This window comes from Rhamphochromis longiceps, linkage group LG8 (assembly GCF_057381845.1).
Source record: "Rhamphochromis longiceps isolate RC_006_pf linkage group LG8, R_longiceps_female_GT1.1, whole genome shotgun sequence".
NCBI classification, from domain to species: domain Eukaryota; kingdom Metazoa; phylum Chordata; class Actinopteri; order Cichliformes; family Cichlidae; genus Rhamphochromis; species Rhamphochromis longiceps.
The window spans coordinates 15,653,445-15,668,437 of NC_140564.1; the positions used below are offsets into that span (position 1 = coordinate 15,653,445).

Here is a 14,993-nt window from a genome sequence, read left to right on the forward strand (position 1 = left end):
TATTTGGCAACGTGGCTTTGTTTTGGGACCATCCGAAGCTGGATGTGGGAAAAGTGGCAGTAAGAAAAAGAAGAATCAATGACATCAGTGACAACAATGATAAAGTCAAATACAACACGAAAGGAAAAGCTAGGATACAGATGGGCTGCAAGGTGGCTTGCAGATGCACACCAGCTGCAAACAGACAAAAGCAAATGAAATGCACCATTCAAACCATTGAGCTCAACTTGAATTAATTCTATGCTCGGTCAACTCCACATTTTTAAGGTTTTTGTAAGCTTTTGTGTTTTTTTTTGTTTTGTTTTTTTTTACATTTTCTATTTACTAGTGTGTGTTTTTCTCAGGGCCACCATAATGTATTCATCTAACATACTTTTAGTGGATGATTTCCAGCACCTAACATTTACAATAACACCAGTAAACCTCTCTGATAAAGCAATAATACTGAATCTTATGCACAAGTTGAGTAATGTACCTATATTTGTGCTGCACCTTTTGATTTACTGACCGAAGGGTCAGTTTCTTTTCGAGCTGCACGTCTCAGACGACAGATGTAGTGGTGTTTACTAAGCAAACAGCGTGATAGGATGAAAGAAGAGAATGGCAGCGGTTGTTCAAAAGGTTTTGTTCTGTTATCTCGGGACTGCAACTTAATAAACTGGATAACAATTTCACAGATTAAGCACACCAACTAAGATAGATTGCTAATGTGTACAAAGTCTGAAGCAGAATACGCAATCTGAGATAGACCATATTTGATCATCGCATTTACCGTGTGTAATCAAGGTATGACACGGCAGAAACTGGAGCAACAATCAGTAACCTACTTAGATCGGAGGACTTAAGTAGGATACTGATACTCGACAAGTCTGGCAAGACCCCTTTAGTCAATATATGGTTGACTGATGAGGTTTATTTTGGTGGTGTGACTCTGGCCTTTCATTTGCTTATATGGAAGGTCAAAATGCTGGAAAAGCAGCAGAACTGAGCAAGCATCAGTGACAACAGACAAAGCTGAAGTCAGAAACACCAAGAACATCGTGAAATATAGGATCTCGGCTAGAGGTCGGTTGCCAAGCTACTTGCAGAACAAATGTATGAGCCTTATGCAGGTTAAATAGCACCGTATACGATTTTCCAGCAGGACTCACAGACACATATGGACTGAGCCAGCAGGTTTAGATCAGCTGATTTTGTAAAAGCAATAAAAGCAAAATAATATATTTGCATTATGAAACAAATGACTTAGTTATGAGAACGTAATTAGAAATCAAAGCTGCTCGGAAATTCTCACAATGACAAAAAAGCTGAAACAGTGCCAAAAAACAGTCTGGGAACACAATAGACTAATCAATAAACACTGATTACTCACAAATAGCCATCTCTTAAGCCTTGTTAAACACTGATAAAAAGTAGTCAAATACTACACAAATCTTCTTACCTGTGTGGGGTTGCCGGACCATTTCCAGAGCTGGCGTCCAGGCAGTAGAGGAGCCATGTTGGGCAGGGGCTCGGGTGAAGACATCCTCTGCTTCTTAGCTGTTGCCGGGTCCTTAGAGGCAGGTTTCAGCTGCTGGCGGCCAGCACTGCTTTGACTGTGATGGTGGGTATTGGGACCATCCTTCCTCTTTAACTGGTTCTTAGCTGTGCTGCTGCTGTTACTCATCATACTTCCTTTTGATACGTAGTCCTTTCTGTCTTCTACTCTGTCGGCTCTCATCTTTGAGCTCATGGCCATGTTGGCTTTTGTCACATAGCCATGAGCTGGAGATGAAGAAGATGGAGAGGAGTTGGAGGTGGCAAGATCAGGGCTCAGGAGATCAGAGTTCATGCTCTGTCTGTGCTTTTGTTTGTCCTGTTGGAGCAGTGCACGGCGCAGCAGCACGGAGGAGGACTCTTCATCAGAGGAGTAGGAGGAGTCATTGTCGGAGGAACAGAGGGATGAAGAGGAGATGGAGCCGGAAGAGGAAGAGGAGGAGGAAGATGATGAGAAACAGATGGCGTGACGAGACAGAAAACGACCACCCCGATGGGACGAGACAGTTCTTCTTCGTGTGTCAGGGTCTTGACCGTCATCCTCATCATCCTCATCCAGCTCCGAGTAAGAGCTTGGACAGTCACTCGGGTAGTCCAAACTGTAATCTCCGCCTTGAACTCCGAGACCAGCCGATAGAAGATCCTTTCTCAGATGTGGAACGCCTTTTACAGGAGCCTTAGAGCGGGCCCCGCCACTGTCTCTTTCCCCTCCTCCCTTCTTGCCATCTTTCACCAGCAGGGAGGGTTGGATGTATCGCAGCGGTGCCCCTGTGGAGGCGTGGCTCTTCCCTATTCTCACTGCAGCCCCCCCTAGTCGAAGCAAGGCTTTGCCATTCTTTGTTTTAGGAGAGGTCACTCCTTCGTGGTCTAACTTCACAAGAAAGTGTTTCCTGTCACGTTCACTCGCTGGCTTCCGGCTCCCAGCTGTCATACCCATGGTGACAGACGAGGAGCAAGAAGAAGACGAGGAGTCCCGGAGCCCCATGGAGGCTACTGCGTTAACTGGTCTCCCAGATCCAGAGTTTCCACCACTTCCAAAGGTAGAGTACCCATTAGCAATACTACTGAATGAGTCAACTTCAAAAGGAGAGCCAAAGATGCCTTTGATAGGGGTTGGTGGAGCCAAAGAGTGGGAGGAAGGCCGATGAAATAACCCCAAGTCTCGCTCTCTGATCTTTTTCTGGGTCTTACGGGACGTCCCATTGAAAAGGAAGAAATCCACTGGCGGTCTCTTCCTGGGAACGCACCAGTTCAGCATGGAAGAGCTGCCTTTTGTTATGGTGTCAGTCACTGATGTCGGTGTGCTGGTAGTCTTAGGCACCGAATGTATTTTCTTCGGTCTACCAACTGTAAAAGGAGCCAGCACCAGAGGGAAGTTAATATCAGTAGAAAATGTCAGGTCTAACGAACAAACTATGATTAATTGTGGAAGTAAGGGCTTTAGTGAAACTTAATATCTTTATCTCCTTCATCTTCACCTGCCTAAGTTTCAACATATCCATTACTCAAACTACAACAAACCTGGTAAACCTGTCTCTCCTCCCAGTTTTATTGTCACTCTTACTTTGAGATCAGTTACTTGTTTGTTGCTTAACTTCACAAAGGACACCGACGACATTTGATGAAATCATGATTTATGTAGATAGTCTACACTTAGGCAAAATGACAGGTGGCTAACTAGGAATGTAAATTTATGAGTCTTTGGGTATTGAACCTGCACTCTGAGCTCCTGATTATTAGCTGATAGTTGGAACAGTAAGAGGCTTTGCTTCGCATGTATGCATGTGGATCTGCACTTCTCAGGCAGTATATATGTTAAAGCCTAAGAGATATTCAGTCCCTACAGATTCAACTAAGCCTTCGTTCCTTTTCTCCTACCTGGTCTTTTTTCCTGAGGCCTTCCTTCTGACTCATTGGGTGGTTTTTCTGTGTCTTTCTTCTCCTGGGTGGAGCTTCGTCGACCTCGTCGTCCAGGAGAGATCAGAAGCGCTGGAGAGGGTTCAGCACCTGACAGAAAAGGGTTGATAAGTGATTTATACATATATATATATATATATATATATATATATATATATATATATATATATATATATATATATATATATATATACACATATATATATATATATACATATATATATATATATGTATATATATGTATATATATATATATATATATGTATATATATATATATATATATATATATGTATATATATATATATATATATATATATATATATATATATACATATAAAAACACCCAGCACGCCCCTGCAGGCGGTTTATCCTTCAAGCTCGGGTCCTCTACCAGAGGCCTGGGAGCTTGAGGGTCCTGCGCAGTATCTTAGCTGTTCCCAGGACTGCGCTCTTCTGGACAGAGATCTCCGATGTTGTTCCCGGGATCTGCTGGAGCCACTCGCCTAGCTTGGGAGTCACCGCACCTAGTGCTCCGATTACCACGGGGACCACCGTTACCTTCACCCTCCACATCCTCTCGAGCTCTTCTCTGAGCCCTTGGTATTTGTCCAGCTTCTCGTGTTCCTTCTTCCTGATATTGCTGTCATTCGGAACCGCTACATCGATCACTACGGCCGTCTTCTTCTGTTTGTTTATATGTTTATATATATATATATATATATATATATATATATGTAATACTTGTGCACTGCTTCTTTTTTCAATAACTCCTATAGTCAAAGCCATACTCACAGCGAATTTGGTATCCGGGGGGCAGAAGCCTGATGTTCACAAGGGAGATCCTTCCTCTGTCACCATCATCAAACTCCACCATCACACTGCCGTCCTTCTCCTCCTCACCTGGACCTCCTAATTGCCCAACACAGTAGGGAGAACATGGGTTGCTGGAAAGATTTGTTATTGCGTGCAGAGTGAGGCGATTGGCATGTGTAACTCACCTCGGTGGACGTAGCCAGGGTAGAGGCAACGGGAGCGCTCACTCCAGTAGGCACACATTCGCGTCCCTGCAGTCAGGATGGCCTCGGTCTGTGGCCTCACATCCAGCACCTGGTAAAGAGAGAAAAAAATTGCAAAACTTTTCAGATGAAGGTCATCACAAACCTGCAAACGTTATACAGGCTAAGGGGTCTCACTTACTGCTTCCTGTAGCAGTTGCTCCAGCGAGTATATCCTGGGGCGATTACCTCGTTCCCCTTCAATTACAACACTAAATCTAAAAAAAAAAATTAAAACATTGAAAAAAAACTGTAATTTTAATTTATGAGTTCCAATTTTTAGCAGTTTTTATTGTTACATTTCAAAGCAGTCTTCTGGGAACCAAGAAAAGGGGTTTTGTCCTAAGGCTTTGCAATTATCTCAGCAACTTGTTTGTCAGGATTCTCACAGCTACCAGGCATTTAAATATGCTCGGTTTTCGAGTGTTTTGAAAATCACACAACACTCTTGCTGCTAAATGCCTTCTTGGTGATAAATTCCGCAGTTTTCGCCTCTCGAAAAACACTCCAGATCTCATGATTAATAAACAATTTATCAATCCCTCAAATAAAGATACCTGTATTTGAGGGATTGATATGTCACATTGTTGCATTGACAAGCACATTTGTGATAAAAACAAAAAAACAGAAAGTGGAAATGCCTTATGCACTACTAACAGGAAAATGGGGTCTTACATATCAGGCAGGTCCAAAGTTTGGACACAGGCGGCATACAGCAGCTCGTCCTCCTTGGAGATGAGGATCTTCAGTCCATCTACCAACATCTCTTTACTTAACACACAGTTTGGCAGAGCTATGGAGGGAGTAGAAAGATGGATTGAAGAAGAAAAAAGCTGAAATATACAAAATTTGAGCATGCACTGAGTGAGCTCGTCAGTTTCGGTGTAACGTGAGGAGATGGACGCAGGAGCAGACACGGAGCATTTGTGTGTGGTAAAGCAAGCCTGTGATTCTGTGTAATACTAAGTTATATGTCAGCGTTTATACTTACCAGGTATTCTGGAAGGCATGTTGGGAGGAAGATGAACCAGCAGCTTTTTGGCCTCCTCTTCTTCATCCTCCTCTCCCTCAGAGAAGCTACTCTCTTCATCCAAGCGAAAGCCATCATCAGCTGCGAAGCTTTGCAGAAGTCTGCTCACGGCATAACCCTTTTCCTAAAAGAGAAACCGGACATTACATCAGTGGTCAGAAAGCAGGATGTGGTAGTACACAAACTAATTATCAGTACACAGGACCTGCAGACAACTAAAAGAGTCGTTTCAGTCTGATGTAACTGATGTGGTTAATGCATCATTGGAAAGTAACCCCAGGCGTCAATGTCTTTTGTAATGTGATACATCATTAAAGCCTCAAGGATGTTGTTTGTTTTGTTTTGTTTTTCTTGGTTTATTTTTATTTAAATTTTTAGTTTTTACACTTGCCATTGTTTGTGCACAGGCGGCACATATTGCACATCCACCTTATTGATGGAGGACTCTTGACCTGAGGTGGACGTTCTCACCATCGCGTACGAACATAAACGCACACCAGATACTACCCATCTCCAGACCGGTTTCAGCTAGTTTATCCAAAGATGACAGATGACTGACGAAGTAAGTAAGCTCGCCCAACAGGTTTCTGCTTGTATTTAGGCTTTCCGAAGAAGAGCGTTCATAATATTTGACGTGTGTGTGAGGTTTTCCACATCAAGAGATCATATATTTTATTAATAGAAGTTTCGTCACCAGAGGGCATGGGTGACTATTTCCTTTTAACGCCGGTGATATGTGTGTGTTTGTGTGCCAGCACGCATGGGTGTGTGAAGCATTAAGGCCAATGATTATCTTTATATTCCTCTGTTTGGTTTGGAGTTATGTGTTTTTGGACATTCCCTTGCAATGACTCAAAGACTAAAGCAACCTGAGGGCATCTCACATTAAAGCGAAATGCGAGTGTCTCGCCAACCGCTGCTCGCACAGATAAAATGAGGCCAGCGGTCTGTTAGCACAGCCGGCGCGCCTGCAAACATGCACCTATAACGACAGCAAACGATGCATTTGCCACAGTGACTGATTTATAGCTGATGTTAAGCATCTGCCCGTATGGGAGCAGGAGTTATTGGTAGGCGCTGTCAGTGTTAATCTACGGGATTTTCAAGACTTCCTGGCAGGGTGTGGCTCACACCTAAACAAGCAAGGAGTGAACTTGCGGCGAGGGCTTTTCCTAATTCTTCTTCTCTCTTTCTCAGCTTTACTTTGCATGCAGTAGCCAAAGGGAGTAACCCTCTGAGTCACCTGCCCTCTTTTACTCACGGTAACCAGTTCCCCTTCTGCTTTGTTACTCAAAAATCATGTTTTATTTCTGCCTTGTTTAGGACTCTGTAACAGCTCAATGCTCACTATAAAACCTTTCCACCAAGCTTCTAAATGTGGCTATTGTATCTCACCTTTCCGTTCTCGAATCCTACTACTTTGTGTAGTGATCAGGGGAGACAAATAGTTGTAGAGCACATAAACTCTCTCTCCCTTAAATAAATAAACTTTGGGAGAGCATTTATTTGCACTGTCCTCAGAGCATCATATTAATTACAAATATTGCATGATTTCTTTCAAAGTACAGTTCCTATTCCGTGCAAGGGAGCAAATAACAAATGTTATCAGAAGCGGTCATGCAAAGTAAGTTGTAAAAAAAAATTTCAGAAGTGATGCTTTTTATCAGTGCCCTCTCTTTCCTCTGATCATTGCCACAGAGATGCACAGGTGTGGCAGTTGAGTGGGGGGATCCGAGGTTTGAATGTCAGTTTACACGTCGCTATCCAATGTCCCACCTTTCCACGAAAGCTCTGTCCTGCAGAGGTCTTCCTCTCATCTTTCTTGCTGATCCTCTTCGCCTCAGTCAGAGCTCTGTGGTTTTCATGGCTGTCGCCAAAACTGCAGCCCACTGGCAATACGCCCCAGCTGAGGGGAGATGCTCTGTTGGTCGGCAGGTGATCTGCACGACTCCTCTCTGTGTTGGCGAGGCCTGGCCTGAGGGGTGCTCTCCTTTGGTCCGTGGTGGGTAAGATCCCCATGCCTGAGGATGGAGACGAAAGCATCATGTAAATTAAAGATAGCGTGTTAAAACTGATATCAAGTTGATATGATCGGGTTATGGTTCTTTGTGAAAAAAGATACATTTTAGAAACATGCGTGTGAAGGGAAAAGAGGAGGAGACGACATGCAAAATAGATTGCAACTCTTCAGCTTCGCCGGACATCTGAAGAGAAAATAATGTTTTCCTCTGAATATGGGAGCAACATCACAATTTGCATGACCGTTAACAGCCAAAAACTACTCAAGTGAACGTTGCCATTCAAACCTGTTGACTTAGGAGAGGAAAGTTTCTGTCAGTTTTTCCTGTTACTGACACAATATGTTATAATCCTTGTGCATGCCTTTTCATTAACACAACAGTGTGCAGTTCAAACAGATAACATGATATGTAAATGCCTGGTGTACCCAGTCTCTATTCATGGAATTTTTCTTATGGAAAAGTGTCCATTCAGAAAATAAACACAACCAGAAAAACGGAAGAAAGGAAATCTGTCTCCTGGAAATCTAAAGATATGTATAAACATCTCACCAAGAGGTCCTGGTCTCCTACTCCTGGCTTTCTGGTTTGTTTGCAGCTTGGAGGACTGTGATGAAAAAGATATGCCCCCAGCAGGGTTTGCAGGAGCTTCTTTAGAGGATGAGCTAATCTTGATGTCACCGGCTCCGTCTTCGCTGTCATAGCTGGCATCTTCCTCTGTGAAATTGTGAAATCACGACATCAGTATGAGAGTCAGAGCGCTTCAAGTCATTTATATGTAAACTCTGTTAACAGCCAAGGACTCACTCGATGAGATGCATCGACAGCGAGCTTTCGAGATTCCTTAACATTTTGGGCCTGCTGCTAAATGCGCGCATGTTCAAATGCCAAGCAAGTCAAATTTCTATGAGGGTCTATAAAAGTCGGGCATTTTGTCACAAATTAACTCTCAATGAGCAAACCTTCTTTAATGGCTAAACAATAATGCCCTGCTTGTTACTTAACTGCTGTGACAGGGAGCAAATGTTGACACACACACACACAACACACACACATACACAGATTGTTAATGGCAGCTGTGTCTCGCTGGCTGCAGGGGTCGCGTCGGGTGTTGACACATCTGACACACTTGTCACTTACATGGCATTCTCTTCAACGCTTTCCCTGACACACATACAAACACTGGCAAACACACACACACGCACAGATAGACACACACACAGATAGACACACACACAGACACACACACACTTAACTGAACCACAAATTCTTCATGCCAATAAGGCCACGGGGTCAGTGAAATTCTAGTGTTTTCCTCCATGTTATGTTGGTTTCATGGCGCACCCATCTCTCTGGCGAGCCGTTAAAAGTCAGGACGGGTGTCATTGTGTATCCTCAAGTCGAGGCACTTCAGTGTGGCCATTTTCACAAGGTTGGAGAGGTTAAGGAGAGATGGGAGGAGCTGGGTGTGACATTCTGAACGGGGAGGCCAGGGCAGGCTCACATTACCATATGCCGATGAGGGCGGAGGGCCGTGTCGCATGCCCGTGGCAAGTCGTTAACTGTTTTAACAGTGTGACAGACGAGCTGGGAAGTGAGAGGACACCCCTGATGACGGCAGACATCTCACTCTCAGATGCTCCACACACACACACACACACACACACACACACACACACACACACACACACACACACACACACACAATCTCACAGCAAAATCTCACAAGATCTGGTTGGTGTCCTTTGACCCACACACCAAATAAGCGCCGCTTGACTCGCATGTGAAACTGTCAGTGAGCTTTTCCAAACTTCTGAAACTGTAGTTTTGTCATAAAGCTCTTATCAGCAAAATGTGTGCATTCCATTGACCAAAAAAGGCTGTAAAATTTTACGGCCAAAGCATCAGCTGCATGATCCTTTTTTGGTTAATTGGCAAGGCGACACAACCAGACTGTATATCAAGAAAAAAACCTCACCATGCTCTGAGCTCTCGCTGTCACTCTTCTCATCATCTATTTCATGCTTCTCAGTAACTCGGCTGTCCTTGTGGTGAGGTCTGTTAGGGTTGATGTCCAAGGGAACTTTGGGCTTTCGACCTCTCTTCCTCTTCCCGGTTTGAGCGGCGCTGTGGGATTGCTGCAGGTCTAAGAGATAAGCAGAAAAGGGCTGAGCTGAGTTTCGAGGTGCTGCCTAGTGAACAAGTGTTTTTATGCACCCTCTCTCTCCCCCACCTTTTCCGCCTTGTCTGCAGTGACTCTTGGATGCGTCTTTCTCGCTGCTGTGCAGCATATCTGCTGACTGTGAACCACGCTGGGCTGCAGCCTTCTGCTTCAGCTGGGTCACCCGCCTGGCCAGCCTGGAGCTCAGGGCGCTGGGTCGACCTCTGTGCTTACAACGAGCTTTCATCTGCAGTCAGGGAACAACTAATTATTGACTCATTCCTTTCTGCTAATTGAAATATCTAGAAAAAAAAAAAAAAAACAGGAGCAGGAGGAAATAGTTCTCAGCGTGTGTGTTTGTGTGTGCGGATGAACCGTGAGAAGCAGCGAGCGGCTGACCTGTGCAGTGCTGAGGCTTTTGAAGTTGTGATTGGACATTGAATTCCTGGCTTTTTCCTCCAGTACATTCAGTCCAGCCCTGAAAAAAAAACATAAAAACACAGCAGGGACGCAGCTGAATGAGAATTTATCCTATGTGAAAACAAAGAATCAGCTTAATCACACGTCTTTATTCTCTGCATCTCTGCATTTCCCTTTTTTTTTTTTTGCTTTTTTCTTCTTAGCGTCCCTTCTATCTGTGTTGAAGCTCAGTCATTGTCTCGCTCTCTTCCCACTCATCTTGTCTGTCTCGTAACTTTGATGAGGTAAGAGACAGCCTCGGCGCGGTCTGACGGCAAACACGGGAATATTCGGATCGCGAGACTAAAAAAGGGTAAGAAATTATCTGTCGTGAAGAGAGCCAAGAAGAGGGAGAGATAGAGAGAGACAGTGGGTGGAGGAGAATGGTTGAGGGGGGAGGGAAAGACACAGAGAGAGAGAAATGAAGCAGTCTCGGGGGAGTCTGTCCGTTGACCGGAGCTTCAGGGCTCAATCGATAAACACTAACCTCTATTGAACACTACTCCTCCCTTCCTCCCTCTCTCTCCCTCTTTCTGTCCTTCCTTCATTGCCCGCATGCTCTCTCGCACCACCACAGGCAGTCCCCACACACACACACATTAACATTCATATACACACACATAGGCACACAACAGTTAGCAGCTGGTGTCTGAGGCAGGTGAATCCTATATTCCCAGAGAGGGAAGGTTTGGCTCTCAGCATCTCTGCTCCCAGGAGAGCAGAGCAGAGGAGAGGAAGATTCTAACTATCCAGATCACCTTTGTCTGTTTCATTCCCCTGAATGACTGACGTTTAACCCGAGATTCAGTCAAATTAGTGTTCGGGAGTACACGGCACAAAACAGCAAGGTGGTTGCTAGGTTCTTTAAACCATCTTTAAGTGCTTTTAACAATTTTTTATGTAGCCCAATCACTTCAAGAGCAACTGACAAGAGGTGAGACGATAAGCTAGGTTCACCTATAAAATCCAAGCTGGCTATCCGCACACCTTTCACCATATATGCTTCATATTCCAGATATCAAGAGAACAAGTCAGCACACTTTAGAAGAGCTACCATTCCTCTTCATCTCGCTTTCTTTCAGTTTTATTTCACCCACACCCCAACTCTCATTAGAAGATGAAAGCATAAACAAATGATACATTGCTTGTTAATAACAACAGAAATGCTGCTCAGGCACGGAGCACCCAGCTCTACTAATTAAACAAGTTCTCTGCGTGTGTGTGTGTGTAGTGCACTGGCATGTATGACTAAAGGCTTTCATTGTCATTTTCATTAGCGCTTTCTAATCATGGTAACCGTGACAAACCTCGAGTTTCTCTAATCATTTTATCAAGGCGAGGGGTGCACATGCTAACAGAGGTGGGGCATCGTGAGAAAACACATTTATCACTGCTGAATCCCGGCTGCTTGCACGCACTAGCACACGTGCGTGTGTCCGTGAATGTGAGTCAGTGTGGAGGTTTGCATGTGTGAGGTGTTAAATAATGTGTGGTTGCGTGTTGCAGCTGGTGGGGGTGGCGTGGAGTCATTTATCACTGTAATAACTGTACATCAGAACTTTGTCCAGCTGTATTAATATATGCTGGAGGTTCGCATGGAATCAGGACATAATCAATACAAGTGATAAATATGATTAAAAGTGATTAATGGTGATTAATGAAGCCCTCATCTCCATTACCTTCTCTCATTAAAAATCACACCCAGCTTACAGCTCCCATCACATAACCCCCACTGTGTATGTGTGTGTCTGTGTGTGCATCAGTGTGTGTGTGTGCGTGCGTGCGTGCATGCGTGCGTGCGTGCGTGTGTGTGTGTGTGTGAGCATCTCCTTCCAGTGCCCAATCAAGCAAATCATCAGCTAGAGAGCATTTGAATCAATTCAGCTGAAGAAGAACTTCTTGAAAATCAACCATGCCTTTCACTAAAAACACAAACAGAAATCAGGATGAATGAGCTGGGCTTGCCAATCACACTGATTATACCAACGCAATATCAGAGGACTGACCTGAGTCTTTTGGAGCTCTCTGCAGCAGCTGGGCCGGGGGTGGACTTGCGCTTACGGGGGCGGCCGGGCCCCCGGCGAGCAGGGCTTCGAGATGTCTCCTCTTTCCTGCAGAAAGAGGAAGGAGGAGGAAGAGGAGGTGGAGTGGTACGGAGAGGGAGATTAAAGATGCAATCCGGACAGCGGGAGAAATCAGGAAGAAGCTTGTATCGGCTACAGGTCAAACTGCATTAAATATGAGCACGCAGATGCAGCATGAAAGCAGAAGAGTGAATATTGGAATGCAGAATTCAGACTAGACAAAATAAGTGTGTGTGTGTGTGTGTGTGTGTGTGTGTGTGTGTGTGTGTGTGTGTGTGTGTGTGTGTGTGTGTGTGTGTTGTCTCTGCTCACTGGTGGTCGTGTTTCCTCTGTAGTTTGGCCAGTTCTCTCTGTTTTTCTTTGTAGCGGCGCTGTAGCTCAGCCAGCTGGACACGCATGGCCAGCTCCTCCCCTCCCATGGTCTCCATGGAGCCCTTCACTGGGCACACCTGACACACACACAAACACGGACACACACACACAGAGCAGAGGAATTTAAATGCTGAACACCAACTTCAGCACAGCAGTCATTGGATATGTAGCCAGCTTGTGTTTGGCCAGCTTGCTGAGGACTTTCCTGTAACCAAACGCTCACACGTTTGTGTGAAGCAGTTAATTTTAGCAAATCAACAACTTCTGCTCTTACTGGCAGATTTCTAATAGGCTGATGTAGTTCCCTAGGCACTTTCTGTCGCAGATAACAAATATTAACATAAGTAAAATCAATCTGTAAACGTTAAAAAGGTTTCGCCAAGTAGTTATCTAATAATCTGTAGGATAAATGTGCGCTTATTGAAGTCTTAAAATCAAACGCCTGATAGCATTGGTGAAGCCGGATCTTGTTTTGAAGTTTTTTGAATTTAATAAGAAATGTAAAGCTCCACCACACAGGAAGCACTTGTGTCATCTTTACTTGAACATTACAAAAAAATATGAAAATGTTTTATTTTGAATTTCAACACAGATCAAACTAAAAGAGTTTTTTTCTAAATTTTATCCATCCATTTTATTTGATCACTAACACGTTTTGCTCAGTTATTCAGTGAACACACAGTGTATTGGTTTTAATCCACACTGCTTTTTGTTTCTTATGATAGATTATATTTATTGCACCCGTGTTTTAGTGTTCGTTTGCTACACTACACAATGCATTCATTTTATAGTGTGATTTTCCACTGAATTTATGGAATTTATGTGTCATTTTATTGTATGGCTCAGTGCATGCAAAACACTCATCGATTCCCACCAGTGCTTAAAAGTAGATATGGGGAAATAAGAGAATAAAAGGGAATTTCTTTTAGGAGAGTGTAAATAAATTATGCTGTAAATAATTTAAGAAATACTGGGTACCTACATGGTGGAAAACTGGGGGAAAAAAGAGCCAAATAAAACACATTAAGTCATGATGTAGTAAAAATGTTCATTTTACATGTTTTATGTTGAATTTACTGGCATGTTTGCTTTAATCTTATTATTTAAACTCTTAGAAATTAGTCTATTTCTCATTTGTATCCCTGATAATAACCAACAGGCTTTTTCCTTTATGATTTCTTAGCTGTTCAGTTCAGAAATTAGATTTTTTTTAAAAATTGTTTTGGTTTTATTTACAACAAGTATAAAACAATTCATTTCTGTTCAAACTGTTCAGCACTCCATTGAGCCACATTTTGAATCCTCACTGATTTACGTCCTCATGCACAAACACAAAATACACCCGTGCCTCACCGGCTCGTGCCGAGGCGTCCAGCTGCACTTCCTGCGCAGGTTCACCCTCTTCCTGATTGGACACTGCTGGTCCACGGCACCATCCGCATCCACATCTACCCGTCCCCCTCCGACTTCCAGGGCACGGGCGGCCACCAGAGTCGCCAGACTGTGGAGGTCAAAGGTCGGCATGTCCTCCTCACCTGCGCGGAGACGGATTGTTTCGATTTAGATTGGTACATCACGCAGCGGCTGACACCTGGTTATAAAACACGCCGTGTGCTGAAAGGATTTATTTCTCGGGCGATGAAACGGCGTCTTGAAAAGTGGTGATATTTATGATATTAGCTGTGTAGTTTATTTGATGTATACTGGTGTTCATGCCTAATCGTACACACAGACACACACGCATGGGAGGGGGGGTTGTAGGGAACGATCTCTACATCTGTCACTGTCATTAACTCTGTCATTGTCACGGCAGCGGCAGATGAAACGGAATATTCATGAGACGGTCCACACACACACACACACACACACACACACACACACACACACACACACACACACACACACACACACACACACACACACACGCAAATAAAAAAACACTCATTTAGAATACACACAGGCACCCTACAGCATTTTCGCTGAGCTATGCAGACATGGGCAAACTGCGTGAGGCTATGTGAGGGAGAATTGGAGAGATGGTAAGAGAAGGAGGAGAAGAAGGACTGTGGGATGCGGTGAGAAAAAGGGAGGGAGGGATGGGGAGTAAAGGGGAGGAGAAGCAATAAGAGGCAAATTGTTTATTGAGCTATCTATTTATTCTCCTACATCTCCTCATTATGGACATGGACAGAATCCAATTTCCCCTTAGAGAAGAAGACGAGGAGAGAAAAGAAGGAGACGAGGAAAGGAGAAGAGAGGCAGGTGAGGAGAGGTCTTCCTCATTCACTCCCACTGTGTACTGGAGCCGCAAGGCCCATTCACTGACACCTGACATCATTAAGACCTGTGTGAGTGTGTGT

At 44.1% G+C, this 14,993-nt stretch overlaps 1 protein-coding gene across 4 annotated transcripts in view; it reads right to left on the minus strand.

Moving 5' to 3' along the window:
• bahcc1b (BAH domain and coiled-coil containing 1b) overlaps nucleotides 1-14,993 on the minus strand; it is a 64,628-nt gene that overhangs the window by 3,656 nt on the left and 45,979 nt on the right. For all 4 annotated transcript variants that reach the window (XM_085415981.1, XM_085415979.1, XM_085415978.1 and 1 more), the window contains 15 exons: nucleotides 13,987-14,168; nucleotides 12,574-12,710; nucleotides 12,184-12,288; nucleotides 10,118-10,196; nucleotides 9,791-9,965; nucleotides 9,536-9,703; nucleotides 8,110-8,274; nucleotides 7,316-7,560; nucleotides 5,501-5,663; nucleotides 5,185-5,302; nucleotides 4,652-4,727; nucleotides 4,453-4,561; nucleotides 4,247-4,363; nucleotides 3,415-3,543; nucleotides 1,442-2,883 (listed from right to left, as the gene is read on the minus strand). In XM_085415981.1, coding sequence (XP_085272107.1) covers nucleotides 1,442-2,883; nucleotides 3,415-3,543; nucleotides 4,247-4,363; nucleotides 4,453-4,561; nucleotides 4,652-4,727; nucleotides 5,185-5,302; nucleotides 5,501-5,663; nucleotides 7,316-7,560; nucleotides 8,110-8,274; nucleotides 9,536-9,703; nucleotides 9,791-9,965; nucleotides 10,118-10,196; nucleotides 12,184-12,288; nucleotides 12,574-12,710; nucleotides 13,987-14,168 — 3,410 coding nt within the window. The remainder of the gene's footprint in view (nucleotides 1-1,441; nucleotides 2,884-3,414; nucleotides 3,544-4,246; nucleotides 4,364-4,452; nucleotides 4,562-4,651; nucleotides 4,728-5,184; nucleotides 5,303-5,500; nucleotides 5,664-7,315; nucleotides 7,561-8,109; nucleotides 8,275-9,535; nucleotides 9,704-9,790; nucleotides 9,966-10,117; nucleotides 10,197-12,183; nucleotides 12,289-12,573; nucleotides 12,711-13,986; nucleotides 14,169-14,993) is intronic.